The sequence below is a fragment of the Punica granatum genome, chromosome 7, assembly GCF_007655135.1.
Source record: "Punica granatum isolate Tunisia-2019 chromosome 7, ASM765513v2, whole genome shotgun sequence".
Classification (NCBI taxonomy): Eukaryota; Viridiplantae; Streptophyta; class Magnoliopsida; order Myrtales; family Lythraceae; genus Punica; species Punica granatum.
Window position 1 is genome coordinate 21,218,579 of NC_045133.1, and position 22,126 is coordinate 21,240,704.

At 39.6% G+C, this 22,126-nt stretch overlaps 2 protein-coding genes and 3 non-coding genes across 8 annotated transcripts; 4 read left to right on the forward strand and 1 right to left on the reverse strand.

The window, feature by feature from the left end:
- Positions 1 to 654: 654 nt before the first annotated feature.
- LOC116213794 (protein IQ-DOMAIN 32) lies at positions 655 to 4,911 on the reverse strand. Of its 4 annotated transcripts, XM_031548864.1 has the most exons (7): positions 4,610 to 4,908; positions 3,724 to 4,071; positions 3,388 to 3,630; positions 2,986 to 3,066; positions 1,300 to 2,894; positions 1,196 to 1,240; positions 655 to 1,111 (listed from the first exon to the last, which is right to left on the reverse strand). In XM_031548864.1, exons 1-6 carry the CDS (start codon positions 4,694 to 4,696, stop codon positions 1,213 to 1,215), a joined length of 2,382 nt encoding a protein of 793 aa, XP_031404724.1. In that variant the 5' UTR covers positions 4,697 to 4,908; the 3' UTR covers positions 655 to 1,111; positions 1,196 to 1,212. The 4 variants fall into 4 exon arrangements, with proteins under 4 accessions (XP_031404724.1, XP_031404721.1, XP_031404722.1 ...); XM_031548861.1 differs by having other exon boundaries at positions 1,196 to 2,894; positions 4,610 to 4,911; XM_031548862.1 differs by having other exon boundaries at positions 1,196 to 2,894; positions 3,400 to 3,630; positions 4,610 to 4,901.
- Positions 4,912 to 13,078: 8,167 nt separating this feature from the next.
- LOC116215768 lies at positions 13,079 to 13,162 on the forward strand. The gene has a single exon (XR_004158567.1). It is a non-coding gene; the product is annotated as a small nucleolar RNA snoR64a (small nucleolar RNA).
- A 131-nt stretch (positions 13,163 to 13,293) lies between these two features.
- Positions 13,294 to 13,368, forward strand: LOC116215769. Its single transcript, XR_004158568.1, has one exon. It is a non-coding gene; the product is annotated as a small nucleolar RNA snoR20a (small nucleolar RNA).
- Positions 13,369 to 13,481: 113 nt separating this feature from the next.
- Positions 13,482 to 13,568, forward strand: LOC116215760. Its single transcript, XR_004158560.1, has one exon. It is a non-coding gene; the product is annotated as a small nucleolar RNA R38 (small nucleolar RNA).
- A 1,635-nt stretch (positions 13,569 to 15,203) lies between these two features.
- On the forward strand, positions 15,204 to 16,157 carry LOC116215056 (histone H3.3). Its single transcript, XM_031550618.1, has 2 exons — positions 15,204 to 15,529; positions 15,626 to 16,157. The coding sequence occupies exons 1-2, from the start codon at positions 15,458 to 15,460 to the stop codon at positions 15,962 to 15,964; spliced, it is 411 nt and encodes a 136-aa protein (XP_031406478.1). The 5' UTR covers positions 15,204 to 15,457; the 3' UTR covers positions 15,965 to 16,157.
- The last annotated feature ends 5,969 nt before the right edge of the window (positions 16,158 to 22,126 follow it).

A 22,126-nucleotide genomic window follows, 5' to 3' on the forward strand; every position in this document is an offset into this window, starting at 1 on the left:
TAACTATTCATTACTTTTTCTCATAATTCAACAATACAATCATTACAATTCAATTAAAATTAAAACTTAACTCTAAAATCAAACACACCGTAAAGGTTCGAAATCCACTGAAATCATTCTGTGGCCAAGCTTGAAGTTGAGGTCTGATTCGAGATTAATTTTAGTAAATAAACGGTGGAGATCTCGTAATTAAATAATAAGAAAAAAAAATGAAAAGGACGAAGACGGTCGCGGCAGTTTAGTATGTAATCGTGGCTCGTCAGCAGACTTCCTAGCTGTCGGACTTTTCTGTCATTATAAATGTTGGGCTTTGGCCCACGGTCATGGGCCCCACTGCCGACTCGGCCCATAATAGAATTGTGCTGTGCATGTATCGGTTGTGCGGTTTCTATTCCGATTCGTTAGCATTTTGATCCCATCTTCTCGCTGATGCCGTGGTGAAGGTGATATGATTCACGTAACGCGGGTGCATGATCCGGTAATAAGATGCAGGGAGATCTTGGATGTTTAAAGACAAAATAAACCCACCATTTATCATTACTCCCTCGCGAAATTATAACCCGAAGACTCTGTCACGGCTTTAACGGGGTACTTCAGCCTTTTCCTATTACAATTCAACAAGGATATTCTCTTGTATACGAATGACTTCAGCAATGCAAAGACAACCGAATAGCAAAAGTTCGAATCAAGAACCGGAAAAACCTCTTTCGTACAAGGGAACAGTCTCTGAATCCGAATGAAAAAAGTAAGGTATGAACAAACGTGAGAGAAACAAATATCACACACAGATTTATGTCTCTTCTACATACAAACACCTCTTTCACTCCACGGAACAAGTCTTCAGCAAATCACAGCATAGATCAGAGCCATTAGCAGAAAAAGAACAGACAAAAAGGAAAATAGCCTCTTCTTCGTTCTGTTCCTCTTCCAAGCAAACCCGTAATACCAAGCATTCTGTAGTCGTACTATGTCAAAATGAGCATGTATTGGGAAACACGCGGGCCAGGTACCGTGGTTGAGTTCTTCAATCATTGTCGACAGGGTTAAGCACCACCGGCCCTGATAGGATAGGGATTAATCTTGAGGTAACTTCATCTCAGCCATTTCCGCTCTGAAACGAAGCACATTCATAGCAGAACTGTCAAATTAGTGCATAGCTGAAAATTTTCATTTAAGGGACACTTTGTCATTTTACCAAGTGAGAGAGGCAGTTCAGAGTGTAAGATGGGAAAAGCTAGAGCTTCAGGGATACCTTGTGCTGGCCCACCATTAACCTGTCCACCCTGCTGCGCCTGAGACGTCGACCGCTGAATCCGAGGGGATCCCTGCCTCCCATTTGAACCAGGCAGTGAGTGCCTCTTCTTCACGAAGACTTCCCTATCCGAAACATCGGGACTTGACCTTGGTGAGTTGTTAGCATTGACCTTTGCCCTGGCAGATTCTGTGGCCTGCATGAAGTGTGGGAGAGAGTTGCTGCTGCTGCTATCTCTCGGTTCTTGATCAGCATTCTCAGCCTTCGCCGAACCAAAGGAACTGCGCCTTTTACTGCTCTTCTGGTCTTTGCCCGACTGTTTGTTCTTGCTGCTTGCCCCTGAGTCATTGTATGGGCTAGACGGAGATTTCTTGCTTAAGGATTTGCGCTTGTGGATTGAGTTTGACCCAGTTTTCTCGACCTTACTTCCCTTAGTGTTGACTGAGACCTGACTAGCGGGAGTTCCTTGAGATTCAGGTACAGTTATATGGCTCCAGGGAGACGCTTCAGGGGACCCATTATGTGCTTGACGAGCTGTTTCGTTGTAAACTTCTCTCTGCAGATCAGGTGATGTTATTGTTTCTTCTTGGACAGCCTCTGATGCCTTAATTGAGTTCGCGGTTTCACCAGTAACATCATCATTATTCTTCTCAGGATGATCTGAGGTAGAGTCGAGAATGCTAGTCGATGCGGCTTCAACCTTTTGATCTTTGAAGCCAGTGGAGCTGCAAGACTCTTCTTCGGGACCTTTGGCATTGTTCTCCAATTCCATTGTTCCAGCATCATATCTATCAGGAGAATCAAGGGTGGATGAAATTGAGAGTTCGGTCCCACATTCAGATCCGCCAACTTGAGTCCTCATTTGATGATTAGCTGAATTATCTGCTAAGCTAAATTCCTTCGTCTCAGTCACAGAATCTTCCTGCAACACAGCAGTCTCCAGTTTCGACTCACCGGACATGTTGATTGATCCACTAGAAATGGCAGTTGAGGTCAGCACCTCGAACTTGGACTGGGCCGCAATAAATGCAGGATTTGTTGCCTTTTTCGAACCAAAAACAGATTTTTTCCCCTCGGTCTCAAGTTCTTCGGTGGCAGACCTCTTCATGGACCGCTTTGGCTGCTCAGTCTCCATTTCAGGCTTACCATGGGGAGTATGCTTTTCTGCTCCAGAAGATTCAGTTGAAGGGATCTCCTTCTCAGAGTATGCTCCAACTTCCCCTGACTGAGGATGCTCTGGCTCTGTAATTTCCTCCACAACCGGGGGAGCAGTAATTTCCTGCACAACTGAGGCAGCAGATTGGCATTCCTCAAACTTAATCTTGTCCTCATCATGAGTGATGAGATTGTCGTCGCTTTCCAACGTTCTTGCCGCCACATTTTTGCTGGCCACTGAATCTGCGGGCTCTGAACAGACTTCAGGTGGATTTTCGGTCTCTGCCTGTGATGCCAAGCTGTTCTCACTCTCACTTTTTGACGACGTATTCTCACTATTTGACGGCACAGGCGTTAAGTCGTTATTTGGAGATGGTTCAGCCGAATAGACAGACATCCACCTTTCCAACCACGTCCAGGCGGAGTTCGACTTTGACATATCGCACTTGATGTTGATTGGTTTCTCCCTCGGCGTTGATTCCAAGAGCTTCATTCGAAAATGACGACATCATCAGATCAATCGGGACAAACAAATAAGGGCCGTCAAGTTACCAAAAATTGGAATCAACAAACCATACCTGTCGGGCAAACCTGTTACTCAGCAGTTTCTCGATGGAGACATAAGTCACAGATAGTTTACTCTTCACATTTGCCTTATCCTGAGGGCAAACAGATAAAGAAAAGATTGTAAGTTATACACTAGATTTGTGCTTATTCTGAAACAAGAAGACAATTGTCGAGTCACTGTTTCGAAAAGACATGTCATGTCTACGACAACCACATAAACATAGGTCCTGACCAACCAACAAAAGCTGAATCGTGAAAAACAAGCGCTTCTATGTGGCAAATTTCCATTCCAACCTTGACAGATTGAATTTCACATACTTTCATTCCATTGCTTAAAATAGTACGCAAAGCAAATGCGTCGGCGGGTGCTGGCCCGACAAGTTTAAGAAAATACTAAGATCACACAAATTTACTTGGAACAATACCGAGGCCTGTGACTTATGGACATCCTCGTTAGGCTTCCCATCTTCTACATTGTTGTCTGCAAGAAGACCTTCAGCTAACGCCCGAGCCTGATGAGCCCGAACAAGAGCCTGCATTTTCACAATAGCTTGCACGCATCGTAGCGTCCCCACAGCATGCTTCCTCACCAAGTGGCCCCTCACAGCAGCTTGCAACTTGATCACATTCTTGAGCCTTAGGCACTCTTTTTGAGCCTGATGCAGTACATGACAAGGTCAAAAAAGGCAATTTTCGATTACTTTAGTACGTTCAACACATCAGAGATACGCTAAAGAATAGAGAAATACCAGGAATCGTCTAACAGCGGACTGGATCAAAACAACAGTAGATTCCTCCATTTTGAAGTCCACATTACTCTCAATCTCCGTGTCCAAGACGGGATCAGCATCAAATGGCTTCGAATCGACGGAAGCGGGCAGTTGGGGTTTCTCATCAACACATTGTGGAACTGGTACTTTCTCAGGAACTTCGATGTTAGTTGGCAGTTCAAAGTTGACATCAGCAGCAGATTCAGGGGCTTCCTTTTTCACCACAGGAGGAGGGGGAGGAGCAGTTTCGGAAATTACTGTATTGCTCAGGACACGGTGCCGGGCAGACCTCTTACGGAAACTCCAGCCCCTCTTGTCACCCTTTATCTGAGAACTCAATGCGTAAAAGCCCGAACAGATTAGTCTTTCATGATCTCAATCATCAGAACTCAAGAAAATAATGTAACTCCTATTCGCCAGTGTTCAAAATCTATGCCAACAAAATCGATTCTATATATGACTTGATATGTAATGAACATTACGGATTCATTAGACTGCTAACTCAAACCAGATTGAGACAAAATTCCAACTTCAGCTTATGTGATTGACCCATATGCAGGAACCAAACACAGACCTGTGAGAACTGATGAGAAGTCCAATGACCGGACACTTTAGATCTCACATTTCCTTTTCTTTGTGACCTCCAAACAGCTCATAGCTGTCAAAGATCGGAAACAAATCTAGAAGAAATCTTCCAGTAACAGATTCTCATCTTAGCAACCAAAAATAGCAAGAACCTTTTTCCCTCGCTTTAGTCAAAATCTAAGCTTCGGCGTGAATCGGGAAATCCAGCGAAACGCCCAATTCGCGAAAAGACAAAACCACAAGAATGTCAGGAAGTCAAAGGGCAATCGGATAAGCTCACCTCGGGGGCCTCGACATCATCCTCGTCGGCCGCGGAATCGCCGCCGCAGGCGATGATCTTGAAGCAGGACGCAGTGGATCTCCCCATTGCGTTCTTCCTCCCCTCGCTTCAGCCTCGAACGAGCGACACTGAGCTCTCTCTCTCTCTCTCTCTCTCTCTCTGCAGTGAGAGACAAGACCACCTCAGCTGCTTTCTCTCCGAGACAGTTTGTTGGAAAATGGAACAAAAAGCGGGGAAGACAGAGTGGGGGGGGAGGACACTCCGGACCTCAACGGGACATCCTCAAATTCAGCGTACTCTCTGGATTGGAGTCCGCCGTTGAGTTCGCCGTCTCCCTCGTACGCTGCTCCGTCAGCTCCCGAGAAAAAGAAAAATAAGAGAAATTAAAAAGGAAAAAGAAAAACCGTCGGACTTCTCATCTGCAACTGTCTTTTTCATAATTTCATATTTATTGGTGGATTTGAATTTCTTTTTTGTTAATTTTGAAATGGGGAAAAATTAGAGATAATTTATAATCAAGAGGATAAAAAGAAGAAAATATCTATACCCTCTGTAATCAGGCCATTGGTCGTCAGTTGTCACGTCACGAGGCTTGCGATAAATCGATTTGCTTTTGCCTTCGAAAGGGTCCACATTATCACCTGCGCTAAAATTTCATGACCTAAGATGCTAGGAATGTCAATGGCGGTGGTCTCGTATCTCATCAAGAAAAAAATGCTATGTTGACCCTTCCTATATCGATTGACATTTCTTCGCATTCCATTTTCTTTATGTTCGAATAGGCGCTACGGCCAAATCAATTGACCATTATTCAGGTTGACGAACAATGCATAAACTATTGACGATAGGTGGCACGAGTTCAAATGATTTTACCCTTTTCTTTCCTCGAGCACATTTGAATCATCGATCAAGTTCCGTGATCTTGGATTGCAACTATCCTTAAAGATCATTTTCTTTCACAAGTTCATTCAACTCATTTTCATGTAAGAATATTGTCAGTATTAGTTAGATATCTGGGAGATTTTGCATTCATGTAGTGGCATGGTACATTTTATACTGTAATCAATATCTCATAAGAAAATCCGTGAAAGAATTTTCGTCATACCTCCCCATAGGAGAAATTTCGTACTATCATTGGAGGGAAGGTCTCAGTTATCATTGAATTTGTCATGCAAAAATAAAAACATGGGAGGAACGCGAATCCACCTATGCCGACGCACGAAAAGCCTTCTATAGCGCCATACAAAATACGCCACCACTTGTACCTAGCATAGTACATCTTATACAACAAATAATAGGGGTTATTATCCATATATTATATGATTTTACCGGATTCTCAAATCTATTATATACTTTAAAAATTATCTAAAATATCTCATGATTTATGTTTGATTTTAAATCTATTTCGCCGTTATATATTCCGTCAACATTTAATGGTGTAGCTGACATGGAACGTAAGTGAGCTCATTCTTGCCGTTATAACCTTCGCCCGGATAGATTTGAAAAAAAATATTAAAATCATGGGATAGATTGAAAAAAATTAAAATCATGGAATATATTTAAAAAAAATAAAATTATGAAATAGGTTTAGAGCCTATTTACATTCCATTAACATATAAATTGATGATTGAATAGATTTGAAATCAAATGTAAATCATGTGATATTTTGAATAATTTTTAAAATATAAGGTAAATTTGAGAATTCGACGAAATTATAAGATAAATGAAGTAATGAACTTTAATTAATACTAGAGCAATCTCCCATGATGGAATCTATGAAAGATCCACCGATAAATCATATCACTTCACCGTCTGAAGTGACATTCTCCATTCCATTGTCCTCCGCCAGAATCATAATAATTACCTCTGCCATGGCAATTTCAGCCATCTTCGAAGTTGTCAGAATCCTGTGAACGGGAAATTTTTTGTGCTCTTAGGTGGGTAAAGAGGACGAAAGCAAAACGGTGCGTTTAGAGGTATTCCACAAATGGACGTTGTCGAGTATCTCTCTAACTGTAACAGTCCCAACGGGTAACGGGAAACGAACACTGTTCGCAACGAGGCCCCCTCCTCATTTCCCCCTTTTTTTAATTAATTAAATATATTATACACTAAAAATAAGAGAAATAAAAGAAGCAATAGGACAAAAGTTTTGACAGCTAATTTGGCATTACTCGCCACGTATGCAAGACACGTGGCAGCACATGTTCCGCAACGCACCGAACCAAAGCATCTGCGGGACAAAACCCCCGGGAGATTATCCGATGCGGTCTATGCGGCAGTCCCTGTGTCTGTCCAAACAGAATTAATTATGCCGACAACAATCTTCACTATGCTCGTACATTATCATTTTTACTGGTAAATAAGCCCGGCTTCGCGCCGTGAATGTCATGAGTTGTGAATTAAAACAAGCGGTTCAACTAATAATTGGAGATAGTATTTTTTATAAGGATATTTTTGCATAAATAATTAAATAAAAAATATAAGTATAATTGGTAGATTTTAAGCAATTGTTCATGATATAGAATTAAAATTTTAGAGCATGATCTATGGGGATTTATCATAGATATACATAAGGGATTAAATATACTTGGATAAATTTTTCATCAGATTTTTCTATTTTCTGTGAAAAATAGAAAAATCTATATTGTATTGCATGGTATGTAATATGTAATTTGTAATATGTAATGGTTTCTAGTGCTCATACTCCGCCATTGTCTAGTGAAAAACCTCATACAATCATCTAATCGCATAAATTTTTTGGATCGAATACTGAACTATGATTATCGATGATTGGATTTTGTAGGATATTCACATGTATCGTGAATTAGTAGGATCAGTCTAGATACTCCTCGTTATTGTAATGAAAAAACCTTCCTCGACTGGTCCACTCGAGGGGTTAATTCAACCATAGTTCAGCACGTATGCCCGGTAAGTCATCAGCTTCGTTTATACTGTAGTGGGTGAGTAAGGAAATATTAGATATAAGCCCCGGCCATTTCATACGTACGGCAGTAAGTTGATCAATAAGGCAAAAGAAATATTTACCTCGGTCGATAGCTGTTACTCATTCTCAATTACCATGGGGACCAAAGTAGTTTTGGAAGAAAATATATGAGATATACTTATGACAAATCATTTTACCGAGAGACAAAAGGGAACTTACATAAGCAGCCAAACACATATCCCGTAAATCCTCAAAATTCCAATTTTAGAATTTACAATAAAGTTGAAATATGATAGACGACAAGGATATAAAATAAAAATCGATATAGTACGCAAGTAGGACCACTTCTTTCCTTCAATCATCTGCGGCGCACATTGGCGTTTGTTTAATTAACTGCTGGTTGCGACATTTGCAGTACGAGTGGGATGCCATGAATATATTAAGTTTCTCTTGCCTGCGGGACCATCTCTATTTCATAATTGACCGGAATATTTCCATTTTACTCCGCGCATGGCGGGTGTGGGACGATCGATTCGACTATGACGAAGGATGTCGGTTCATGTGAATTGGGCGAGGTCGACTCTCGAGTGGTTGTAAACACTCTTTCCCGAAATAGTACTGTCTTATATAATAGACTGTTAAAAACATCTTATATGGACTATTCAATGTATTCATAATTTTTTTAACCTTACGCATAGAAAGGAGGGAAATCATTGTGCAAATAGGTTCCCGATTTTGTTTTTGTTTTTTGACATATATTCATAGTATCATTGTCTCTCATTGCCTGATATTTGAGGAAATTAGTGAGATATGATGCGGAAAAAGGAAATTTTATTTATTAGTGCAAGTTTGAACCCCATATTTCAAATGTAAAAGTTGTATCCATTTGTTTTATCACCCAATTAATTTTTATATCCAGAATGTCACTAAACGATGAAATAAGTTTTTTTTTTTTTTTCCTTTTGATGAAGAAGCATGTATACTAAGAAAAGGTTTTATATCACAGTATGATAGCTAGCAGTGATCGTACTTCCCGATATTCATTTGGGATCTATGAAAAGATATCGATGCGTGATTGTAGTGATACGTGGCCACATTCCTCGATGTGGTAGTCATGTCATATTAAGGATAATTCTTACCATTGAGAACCTCTATATAGACCAAGGCATTCTTGAAGAATGTATTGTGATCATTTTGAACTGAAAAATGCGCACCTCCACTTTTTCCTCATGTTACAAAGAGGCACATGGGCATGATAGGACACATCAAAGGAGAAATATATAGCACAAGCAAGATAATACTAAAAATAATTGAACCGATAGCATCTTGATTCTAAACTAAGGGTCAACACGATATTGAATTGCTCATTTCTATCCTTATTCCAAACACAAGTATGTTAATTGAAAACCCCTTTACATTGTTACAATGAAGCACGCATATGGAGAGTCATGTGGTCTGTCTATGCACAAAATTGGATGTCATGCAGTTGTTATTATGTCTGCTTTCCCATATCCACATTGGTGTGGTTCTACCAAAGAAGACAACATTAGTACCACACCTACCTAGAAAAGAATCAATTAATAGGACATAGGGTTTCCTCATTAAGCAAGACTTGAGCATATGAAAAAGGTAGGAGAAAGGGACAGATAATGGAAATCAGAAGACATGTCGCAATTATAATTAGGGCAAATTAAGCTGTGACTTTGATTAATTGGCTTTCCCAAGAGAGGTATGAGGTTGAAGAATCATTTCAGCAATGTCAAGCTGGCATTTAATTAGGTACAACAAAATTAGCCATATATATTGATTGTCTAGCTAGCTAGCTTTTTATTTTATTTTATTTTCTATTATGGATGATCCTCTTCTTTAGGTAGAGCCCCACCTCACATGGGGCATGAAAGGGAGGAGGCTTTGAATTAGCATTTCAATGATTAAGAGGCAGTAATAGTTGAATCTTCGTAGATTTATTTGTTACGTGAACGTCGAGGCATAGCTTTTCTCGACTCGCAAAATAAGTCATGTGTATAATCTTATACGAGCTTATTGTTTAAGACGGCATCGATCATACTCATTATCCTCTTGCTTTGAGTACATGGACTCTTTGCCCCAAACCCGAGTACAAGTTGAATGGATATGTGGCTGACGACTAACGGATAAACTCATAACTAGAATCTCTCAATTCGAGTAGAGGATGAGTGTTACTGCATTTTTATCAAATTAATTTCTGAACAAACTGACTTTACTGCTCGTTTTTTATTTTTTGATATATCAAAGTATGTTCAACCTATGAATTGATCATAATTTCTTATTTTGACGTAGAATTGGCCCTATCACGGAATCCTTTCAGTATATGTTACGAATCCCAACGACACTGGTAGATAAAATTTATCAAATATGGACCGCAGTTTATTAATTATCAATTGGACCCCGGTTCGTGATCATAGTGCATATAGTTTGCCACCAAATTTATTTAAATCATCACTGTAGCATGAAAATGTTCTCTAATAAATGCTCTGTTGACCACCTATTCTTGAATTTAAAGCAACAATCGAAGACACGCCTTCAATTAATAATCGCAGTTGATCACTGGAATGACTTCTTAATCAAGACAAAATCGACGTATGAACGGGATTTGATTTGAGTAGGCATCGAAAATGTTCATAATCTCACGAAAAAATTAGAAAAGGATAGATCACAGAGAAGGCTGGGCTCACTAACGTGCATGCAGAGAGATCAATCGATGCTTTGCACAGCCTTTTCAAGCTCGACTTTAGAAGCAACCATGAGTGATGATGAGGACCCATCCCCATGAATAAGACTTGTCACTTTTTTCTCTTTTTTATTTGGAATGTGACTCATCGGCACGAACTTGATCTACTTAATTGAGAAAAATCATATCGACCTAAGTAAGGACTCCTGTTGTTTATAATCAACATACGTATTCATAAACTCCGACTTTGAAGATATTCATCCGTTTAAACCACACAACAATACTAAGAGGCAATAGCTGGGCTGAGATATATTCGGTAATTATCGTCGAATATTTACACTAGACTCGTGCGATCGAAAGTTGCACTGCGGAAGTTTGTTTTCGGTATCATAACTTAATCTTATCCGATATATGAAGATTCGAGGGCTGGGGGCTGCTAAGGTTGGATTAGCTATACCTATAATCATAACTTATCACTTTTTTCTCTTTTTTATTTGGAATCATTGTTGTCATGATAATGGGTGATTTGACTCTTAATAGGCAGATTAATTAACCAAATGATTAGTTGGACGAGATAAGACCTAATGAGCAAATTATTAATAAAGTACGTTACCACACCTCAATATGGCCGTTGAGATTATCATTATTCAATCTAATATCTATATAAAATGTGATTACCCCACGAAAATGTAATCTCTCAGTCGACCAATGAAGATGTTCTATTCAAAATAAAGTTATATCTAGTAAGATGACGGTAATATATAATCCAAATTTTTTTATTCTAATTATTTAATTTTCAAGTCTGACAAATGAAATGATTATTTAAATTTCAATTAAAAATGAATATTCAACACAGGAATTGGTTCACATCGTTTCCAGGCACGATGCTAAGTCCTATTTTACTCGGGTTAAATACACCAAAGTTTAGTAAATGTAAAACTTCAGTGCAAAATGAATTTTAGTTATGATTTGCTTCAAAACGTTAGAATTTGTTGCAATTAAGTGCATTTTGTCATTTGCAAACTAACACTATCACACCTTGTTGATGTTGCTTTTCTGACGTGTTAAACGAGTATCCAGTGTAGCGTAAAATTTAAAATAAAAAATTAATTTTAAAAATTTTAATTAAACAAATAATTAAATTTAATTTTAAAAAATTTCTCTCCCTTTCTCTAATCTCTCTTTACTCCAATCTCGATCACTTCTAAGACTATTCCCGATCAAGCTCGACCCCAACCACCACCACGATGCCGATCACTTCCAATTAGTAGCTTGTATCGGGCCAGATCGACTCGACTCAAGAGAACTGCCTAGATCTTTAAAAAAAATATTTGACAATAGAGGGTGGGACGTCCCCGAAGAAGACCTTATCACCCGACCAATGGCGCTGGCGGGCCCTGACCAGGTCGAGGACCTGGGTTGAAGGGTGGCGACCCCCGACTCTGACTTGAGTAGGGGGTGCCCTCAACTAGAGATCTGACTCCTCGCTTAGATCAAAGTTGGAGGTGCCCTCAACTCAAAGCTCTGTCGGGGGGTGGGGGTCGCCGGCGGGGGCACCCCGCCCCCGATTAACTCGATTTATAAAAAAGAAGATCGAGAGAGAAGGAAGAAAGAGGAGAGAGAAGGCTCCAATGACATGAGCTTTCGGCGATGGACAGTTCCCGAGCAAACCTCAACAATACGGCTATGGGGGAGAGAGGGGGGGATTGGCAAATAGAGAGAGAAAATAGATTTTTTTAAAATTTCTTTTATTATGTTATCTTAATTAAAACTAAAAATGAAAATTTTATTTTAAATTCCCACATCAGATGTAGTTTAAAAGGTCATCAGCCACATCACCTGAAGCTAATGATGTCAAGGAGCAGATAACGGAATGCATCGAATTGCAATAAATTGAAACATTTTTACCAGATCTTAACAAAATATTCATTTTGTATAAAAATACCAAAGTGTTACATTTAGCGAACTTTTTATATCTCTAATGTAATTAACCCATTTTTCTGTGTGTGGTCTTGACAAATCAATGTTCCCCAGGCGTGATCTTCCTTATATATTGTGTCAAACCTCGTTTCATGACGCGGTTTCATTTTGGTTTTTACGATTAAAAAAGTAAAAAAGTTATTTTCTAGAAATATATAAAAGCTGATCTATACCATGTCGTAAATATCTCAGGGGAAGGAAGTGCGCGTCATCCACCACGTTTCTTATAGGTCACCGATGACATCCGAGGTCATTGATAACCTAGCTTGGACCGGTGGTAGTGACTTTTTTCTTTTCTTTTCTTCCAGAGATAATCGATTATCATTATTACCACAAAAACTTAAAATAAACTATTTTCTCTGAAATTACTTGTCTCGCAAAATGATTTTTTTTTTACGAAAAATCATTTACCCGAGACAAATATAAAATACTTCTTTCTGAAATTAATGGGCTGGGCCGCAGCCTCAGGAGAAGGTATAAGACTTCCTCCAGGCTCAGGCCCAAATGCAGAGAGGAAGGCGTTAACCCATCTCAACCGCCCACGTGTCACAACTTGTAGCGAGTTTACAGCCGTCGGATGCCATAACGCCCTCCATCCCCGTTCCGAAGAAAAACCCTAGATACGAACGAACGCTATAAATTAGGCCACCGTCCATCCCGCAGTAACCCTAGCTTTGATTGGCCGCTCAATCGCTCTCCGTGCTTCATCATTTCCTCGGTTTCCTCTGGCTTTAAACTTCTTCTCTTCTCCTCTGCGCATTCCCTTTTTCTTTTCTGTTTTTGTTTTTTGAATTGTCTGCGAGAAATGGCGTGAATGAAGGCAAATGACGAAAGATTTGATGAAGTTGTCGAGTGCTCATCACGACGATTTTGGGTACTGTGATTTTTCAACAATTTGAATAGGAAGATCTGATGCCTCTCTCTTCGCTTCAATCCCTCATTCGGGTCTCTTCTCCATCAAGATTTTCCCCAATCTTTTTCCGCAAAAGTCTTTTTTTTTGCCCTTTCCAAAATCAGTGACAATTGCTCGTTTCCATGGGAGGGAAAGCCAATGATGACATGTTCATGTATGAGACCTGAATTCTCAATGTGGAAACTTTCAGAACTAGGACGGTCTGAGGCTCTCTCTCTCTCTCTCTCTCTCATTCATTGATTTGTCAAATTCTGGATTTAATTGCGATTATCAGTTGGATTGTTGATCAACTTTGGTGACTTATGGGATGTAATGGGGAGTGTGTTGTGGATGATGAGACATTGAATTTTTACAGTTATCCCTGTCTGATGAAGATCAGGTGATGAAATCATGTAAATCTGACACAACCCACTTCTGCTGTTTCCCTTTGGTTTTTGTACCTTTAAATTGTTTAATTCATCTGTGGCATTGCTCTCTCAGTGAGAAATGCCCAGCAAATGTAAGGAGGAAAACAGACAATTTTTGAACCAAAGTAATGATCTTTGCTGTTATGGCGGGCAACGAAAGTGACCTTCTTCACCATTAATTGCAGCACCCAATGGAATGGAATTTGCCAATTTGCCTCCGATGACCATTGTTACACCCAATGGAATGCAATTGGCCTCCTATGACTACGACCAAGAATGGAACATGACAATTCCGTGGTCGCGCACCGAAATATAACATCGGAAAGTAACTACAGGAACGTATATGACGACCATAAATGGATCATAAAATATGTGCATTGAATCTAAACTGTGCCGACCTAGTCTCGGTAAGGACAAGTTCTTAATAGGATCTGCATGACCACAATAATTCCAACCAACCGTCTGAGTCTATGATTGTTATTCAGCGAAAATTCGAACAAAGATTAAATGCGTTATCGCTGCCTATGAACATGGGCCTGCTGAGGCCTGTATTTCGTTTTCAATGGTCTGGCCAGCAGCAATATCGGGCCTGGGGATTGAAGTGGGAAAATTGCACCATTAAAATAAAAAGTTTTGGAAAGTTGCAGGATTGGTACAAAAGTTTTTTTTTACCCCAAAGATACAAAAAAAAAAAGTATGAAATATCATTCCGTCAATTTTGCTTTAACGCCGTTAGTGGCTGCCTACGTGGCAAATGATGTGTCAATTGCCATCTGACGGCACATTATGGTGTTCGATTTGGCTCACGTCACGTGATTTTTCCCGTCAAGAGGTCCCATGCTTTTTCCTTTTACCCGTCATCAGGTTCAATTTGGTCCACATCATCTACCACGTCGGATAGCAAGGGACACAATATTTGCCATGTAAGCAGCAACTACTGGTTTTAAGGCAAAATTGACGGAACGTACTAGATTATTACATTTTTCAAACTTTTTATACCTCTAGTGTAAAAAAAAAAATTTTTTGTATCAAGGGCGCAATTTTCTCGGACTTAAGTCCTACAAGTACGTGGCACTTGGGGCTCAATTTTCTCAATTTCAGCCGTTCCATGGTTCTTTCCGGTCCACGACAAGTTCTAACTAGGCGTAACTCGAGACATTTGAATCTGGCCAGGACTAGTGAATTGTAAAGTTGTCTATTTTTTTGTCAAATGAAGTGCTCTAAAACGATCTAAAGGCAACGGCCGATGTAAAGAACATAGTAACCAGCACGGAAAGAGTCGCGAGCACATAAGATCTGCAAGCATCAGCGTCACGGCTATGCGCTGTAACAATGTAACATGTAGCTGATGGTTCGAAACACGAGGCTGAGGCCCCGTTTGGGAATGTGGTGGTGGCCTGAATAATCACTTTCCCACCTCGTTATATTTCCATTTCCACCGTGGCTTTTGGAAGCATCGAGCTTCAATTTGGGTGGGCCCTGGGCCAGTCCTGAGAATGGGCCCAACAGAGTAAGCCCAGTTTCCGGCCCGGCTGACAATCGGATCGCCAAGAATGAAAGCCGCCCTGGTCACCGAGTTTTTGCCATTTTAGAATAAACCAGTTTCCTCTCACACAAGAAACACAGATTGTCCACGCTGGCAATCCCGACATGACACTGATAGCCAATAGGATGCAAGTACACGGATCGCTCTGCCTTCTCTCTCATGGTGTCCGGCCTGTTCTGGTCCGCCTTTTCCGTCCCCCAAGGAAACCGACCTAACCCCCCCTCTCTCCATATAAAAGGACGCGCCCTGACGTTTTTTCCCTCCCATCATCGCTCAATTTCCATCACCACCGAGAAAAAGCAAACAGTCCAAAAACCCTAGCAAAGATCCGGCGAAGAGGAAGCCATGGCCCGTACGAAGCAGACCGCTCGCAAGTCCACCGGAGGCAAGGCCCCCCGGAAGCAGCTCGCCACCAAGGTGTGAATCGGATCGGTCGCGTTTCTGATCGACGGATTGAGTTGATTCAATTGGGGTCTGTGACGGTTGATTAATTGGTTTTGTTGCGAATTTCAGGCTGCGAGGAAGTCGGCCCCGACGACCGGAGGAGTGAAGAAGCCCCACAGGTACAGGCCGGGGACGGTGGCGCTGCGTGAGATCAGGAAGTACCAGAAGAGCACGGAACTGCTCATCAGGAAGCTGCCGTTCCAGAGGCTGGTCCGTGAGATAGCGCAGGACTTCAAGACGGACCTGAGGTTCCAGAGCCACGCCGTGCTGGCGCTCCAGGAGGCGGCGGAAGCGTACCTCGTCGGGCTGTTCGAGGACACCAACCTGTGCGCGATCCACGCCAAGAGGGTCACCATCATGCCGAAGGACATCCAGCTCGCCAGGAGGATCCGCGGCGAGCGTGCTTAATAATTCTGGATATTTTAGGGCTTTGAGATTTGGCATTTTCGATTTCCGTAGAAGATTATAGGTTTTCGCTGTTCGATCAGTCGGAATTCGTCTTTTAGGGTTTCTTTTTTTTTTAAAAAAAAATTTGTGTAAAGAACAGTTATATCAGTCGATATAGTTTGTTGGCTCAATTGAAATTGTTGACCCCTAGTAACTTTCAGGGCACCAAATTGGTTCTGCGAGTTGATATGATGAAGTTCATCCATAATATCATATTTCAGGTCACCAAATTGATATCGATAATTTCGTATTTCGGGCCAACGAATTGAGACTCTGAGTTGGTCGATATGGTATTGATCGATATCGTTTTATCTCATAGTACCTAATCGTGTTTCTACTACTTTAATTGGAGTAGGTAGATATCATTGACTTGGTCGAATTTTCCCGAACCGAGGTCAGGAGCAAACCCTTTTACCTGTGGACATAAGCTGTTTGGACTCGCAATCGGTGTTATGGACGTGGAGTTCGGGTTATATGGGCCGAACGCATGGGCCTTAAGTATGGAGTCTTTCATTCAGTTCTATGCGTATCCTGGGAAATGTAGAAATGTCGATCGATTGTTGGGTTTGATTTGATTGTTACAAGAATAATTAAATCCTAGTGTGGGCTCATCCCATTCTTTTCCTAAAAACAATTGTGTAATGTTATATTTTCGTCATATCCTAATCCCAATTCCAACCCAGTCGCTACCTGGGAAATGTTGATCGATCCTTGGGTTTTCCCATTCTTTTCCTAAATTCTATTGTTTAATGTTATATTCCGTCATGTCCTAATCCCAATTCCAGTCAGAAGCTTAACGTACTTTTAATCCGGTCCACCAAACATAACTATGGCATTATAAAAGCTCATATGGGAATGGGGGCCGCCATATTAGCTAGATATCATTCCAAATTGACCTTCAATTTGCATCACCACCACGTCAAGCCCATTATGTAATTAGTTTACTCGATCACTTAAAATTACTCCCAAATATATAGTTTGGTGTTCTTTTTTTTTTTTTTTTTGCTCATGCATACCTTGTCTCCCCGGCCCTCATAATGTGTATCTGCCGAAAATAATTGTAGGAATAATATATGATCTTGTACAAATTATATCTTAGATATTATGATTTTTTTCAACATGCACAAAACAAAAATGCATTTTATGAAAATTTCTGTACGTACGAGAATTGGATAGTTGATTATAATTAACTACAGTAGAAAATTGTTTTGTTCCCTAGCCGACAAGGTCTGCTGGAAGGACATGAAATTTTGGACGTGCATGCGCTTCTTATATATGGGCAATCCATGTGAACCCATCCCCTCTCGCTGATTGCAGCTTTCCCATTCTAATTCCATGCGTCTCTTCTCACCTAGCCAAGCATGCACTGCTTCAAATATGCATATATATATATATTCATATAAGCCTTGGAGGGACCATGCCTGATAAAGGATTTGTTTGTTACGGGCCATAGTTCTTGCTTTAGTTACCTAAACTCAGGTCACCACATTGGAAGGGAATGATGTTATGTGTGAGCTTACATCCTTCGATAGATGCATCTTTACAGAAGATATATCTGTACACATTATGCTCATATAAAGCGGACAGTAATAACTCTTATGGCATGTTTGGTTGTATGTAATTGATACCAAATCAAATTGACAAGGAATTGAATTTAAAATAAGCGGGCGGCATTTTGCTTGTTTGGTTGTAGGGAGTTGCAAAACTAAAATTTAAATCGAACGATGGAAATACTATGACATGATGAAACTTAAAATCATATTTAAAACATAGAAAGACTTCAATTTTATTTATTTATCTTTTATATTTTTTTAAAAAGAAAAATTAAGAAGACAAATAATCTTTGGATAGCCGGAGCTCCGTGCTCCGGCGAATGTATAGCTCCCCGAGCCACCCAAGGCTCGTGAACCCTATGGTTAGGTTCGCCCTGGACTTGCGAATTAAGCTCTGGGGTCCACGAACCTCGACTTGGCAACCCCATAGGTTTGTGGGTCATCTCCGAGGAATTCCAGCTGAGATCTCGGTTGTCGAGGCCAAACTCGACCAACTCATGGTTAGATCTGGATTCATAGCCTCTATTACGGCTGCAAATGGCGTTCAACGTCGCGGGGGAGGGGGGGTGGGGGGGTGTCACGGGAGAATGACACGATTTGTAAATGTGATGGAATGAGTAAGGCATATTAGTTATTAGATTACGTATTACGTACGAGCAATCCCCATTAGATATATATGATGGTGGAGCATGGCCAGTCATATTCTATTGCGAATCGTAAGCCCTATTCGTAATTGCTATTACACTTGCTGATAACAAAACATTGTAATGGGAATTACGTATGTGATTGATCCATAATCGATATTTCATTACATTACGCCCATCAAACACAGCCTTGGATAGACCTTTTCTTTTAGAATACCTTGGGTCAACATGAAAGTACATCGACCCCATCAATTTCCATCGTCATTGATTCGTTCGTCTTCCTCCTACTATAGTACATGGCTTTATGAGCATGCATAGATAGATACGATAGTGGAAGTGGAAGGTAATGAATCGTACCAAAATAATTGCATCTTGTACGGTCGATTCGGTTACGTTCCTTTGTCATTCATGAACTACTCTCCCATTTTCTTCCCCCAAAACAAAAATGTTGGGGACGTAGAGGATACAATAATTGGATCTGAAAATGGGATGAATTTCCACACGGCTTTCTTCCTCAGACAGTGACATAGAGACAGCACTCAGCAGTAGGGGTATTCGGTTCCGGATACCCTATTTTTTTCACGATACTCGGATCCTACCCTATAAGAAACATATTTCAAGATTTTGAAACCGGACCTTATCGTATTGAGTCATGGAATCGGAACCTACCCGGAACCTGTAAATTTTTTTGTTTCGCTAAATAAAACCGAAAATATCTCATCAAAAATCAGTAATTACGCATAACATAATGTCGATATAAATTTAGATTAAATCCACAATACATCTACAACAAAAATAATATATCTCATCAATCCATTCACAAAACTAAACATTTGTAATACGATCAGGCCTCATCGAGGATACACCTATTATCGTCAAACCAAAGCTGCCGACGATAAAGAATGCGAAACTTTTACCAAGAGAAGAGAGAGACTGAGAGGGGAATATGGTAAAGTAAAATGGTGAAATATATCTGAATATAATCAGGAAAATTATTATCTGGTTATTGTATCGGTTCCGATTCTGGGTACCCTATATGCAGAAATCGGAACCGGAATCGGAACCTGTTTTCACTGGTTCCTAATTTTAATACATGGACCCTACCCTATTTTCAATACGAGCTACCTGGACCATACCCTAACGGGTAGGTTTCGATCGGTTCCGGGTATACCCGGTATCCATGCACACCCCTACTCGGCAGGGTGCGATTTTATAATTAACGAAAGATGTTGGAGTGAACTGCAATATGTCCCATTTTAAAACTTTTTATTAACGTCGCATTAAAACAAGACGAGGGCCACACGGATATAATAATTGGATCTGAAAATGGGTTGAATTTCCACGCGGTTTTCTTCCTCAGACAGTGACATAGAGACAGCACTCAGCAGGGTGCGAATATATAATTAACGAAAGATGTTGGAGTGAACTGCAATATATCCCATTTTTGAACTTTTTATTAACGTCACATTAAAACAAGACGAGGGCCCGTGAACTCTCGAAAATGAGACCCCCCATGTTATTCATTGGGATCGCATATGTCCCCGTGACTCGCGGCTGGCTACCATCCCTGCTCACAATCTCTACAGAAATATAAAAAACAAAGTAAGACATCACTAGAGGGGCCGAATCTAATCGGAATTGTGCCTATCATAGAGAATATATTCGGGAGACGCTTGGGTTCGCTGAAAGATGCGTGCCTCGCTTGACTTCGTAGCCGTGACTGATCTAGCCTATTGCATTGTCCATAATAAATTACGAAATTTTCTGCACTAGGTTGAGCATCCATTTGATCAATTAAAACTTAAAAGAATGGAGAGCATTGCTTCGTTTATGACGATATAATTTTTCCATCTCATCTTCATGTAAAGCCATAGACCATAGTCAGGACAATGGGAGATTTGCATAAGAATAAAAAAGAAATAACTGAGTATATAATATGTTGAATAAGTCCAATTACTTTTAAAGTGTTTGGTATGAGATAATTCACGTGAATGGTTGGAAATCTAATTTTAAATTACCTAGGCCCTTAAATTATCATATTTGACTGAAACAGTTTATTGGTAATCTGAATGTCCAAGGTAATTCACTTTTTCACTCAACTAGCAATATACTTTCCCGGCAGGGAATGATTATCTAGATTACTTGCAAGATTACCAGTAATGTATAACATTATCAGTCCACACCAAACATGAAAATGAACCTTACTAGTAATTTTTTCGATTGACAATATTACCAGTAATTTAAAAGTGGGAATTTATATTTCAGTGGAATATGAATTACCAATAATCTCAAATGGTAATGCACCAAATGCGACTTTATAGTTCTAATGAAATTTTATATGGTATTAAAGCATGTTTTACGCGTCTGTGTGACTGAGATGATGAGCCCAATCATTTATATGACAATGGAGTTTTACAAATACGATTAAAATTGGCACTCACCTTCAATCTGAAATAAAAAAGTTTTTGAATTCGATTCTTATATTAATAAGACTTCCAAACCCCTTTATTCGGGTGAATGAGTTTGGTTAATTGTAGCACATTTATTGATATTTTCTCTCCGCATTATTATTACTTACGATTCTTTGATGACGTTATAATGGGGAAAGAAAGAAAAGTTGCTCCTACTGAAGGGAATTTTTTTTTTTGCCTTTTCAACTGTAATTTTATTTTGGTCATCACGGATTACTTCTAGTTTAGGTTATCCGTAAAGTTTTCCCTAAATTGGCAATTGGTACCATATTGTCACCTTTTGTGTCATTGCTTTGGACCACAACATAATTCACAAACATACGAGCTAGATCGCGTAAACCATTAGAACAAAGACACCAATTGGTGGGTCTGATCGATGACCTTTGGAGTTGAGTTAGTACAGCCAGTTCAGGAATGCCTCCCAAGCTATCCGACCTTTCCCGTCGAAAGTCGTGGGCCGACTTGCTTGGCATGAATATTAAGCTTATCTTCAAGAGAGGTGCCATTTCCAATCATTGGATGGATCCACATTCATCAATCAATTCAGAGGATCCAACTTAAGATTGAGAGTCGAGATTGTAATTCGGATTTGATTGCGATAGGGGCCATATGATCTGTTCGTAAGAAGACACGCATTTCCCTTTCGGGCTTGCCTTGTCTTTGGGATTTAGAATGACAATTATTCGTACGCTTAAATAAACTATTAATGAGGGAGAATAACTTTTCTCGGTTGAAAATGAAACTAGCCATTCCATCAATTGCTTTGCGCGGTTTTATTATCCATGACAGAAATATGTATTTTATTATTTAATTGGATCATTAAAAATATTAATTAGCTTATGATCGTAAAATTATTATTTTTTTTATAATTTTCAAGTTGACAATAAAGAAAAGATTTTAAATTTATCATATTGAGTTGATTGTATGAAATATCTTAGTTAAATAAAAATAGTACGTTATTCAACAAAAAAGGATTAATTTATGTGCTTTATTAATAAGTTTATAAAATCAAATGAAAAAGAATATTTGAATCAAAATTAAGGTAATTAATTAAAATTATGATATAAATTTGTGCCATGTATTTGCAGTTTATTTAACATTTTTATTGATACATTTTATTTGAAACCTGCATTTGTAAGTAGTACAAAAATACATGATACGATTGAAGCTGCTCGAAAAATTAGACTGATAATTGGTAAAAGCTGGTAGAAGTTGACGCGATTAATGGATATTTCTCATCTTCCTGAATGTTACTAATTATTACCAACTAAAGCAATAAATAAGATCCAAAAATTGCGTTTGGTTTTTGAGTTGGATAAGAGATCTAACATAATTTGATTTTGTGTAATGATTGCAAATATTAATAAATATGTTAATGCGTGAGAATATATATATGCATGTATACATATATGTCAAAATAGATGGAGAATTTATTATTAAATAATTGATTATAAA

What these genes read in the sequence shown, in the direction of transcription:
- LOC116215056 (XM_031550618.1), top strand. Translation starts at nt 15,458, where the DNA reads ATGGCCCGTACGAAGCAGACCGCTCGCAAGTCCACCGGAGGCAAGGCC. An exon ending in GGAAGCAGCTCGCCACCAAG is followed by an intron (nt 15,530 to 15,625) that starts GTGTGAATCGGA and finishes TGCGAATTTCAG; the next exon opens with GCTGCGAGGAAGTCGGCCCC.
- LOC116213794 (XM_031548861.1), bottom strand. Translation starts at nt 4,696, where the DNA reads ATGGGGAGATCCACTGCGTCCTGCTTCAAGATCATCGCCTGCGGCGGC. An exon ending in CCGCTGTTAGACGATTCCTG is followed by an intron (nt 3,631 to 3,723) that starts GTATTTCTCTAT and finishes GTACTGCATCAG; the next exon opens with GCTCAAAAAGAGTGCCTAAG. An exon ending in AGGCCTCGGTATTGTTCCAA is followed by an intron (nt 3,067 to 3,387) that starts GTAAATTTGTGT and finishes GTTTGCCCTCAG; the next exon opens with GATAAGGCAAATGTGAAGAG.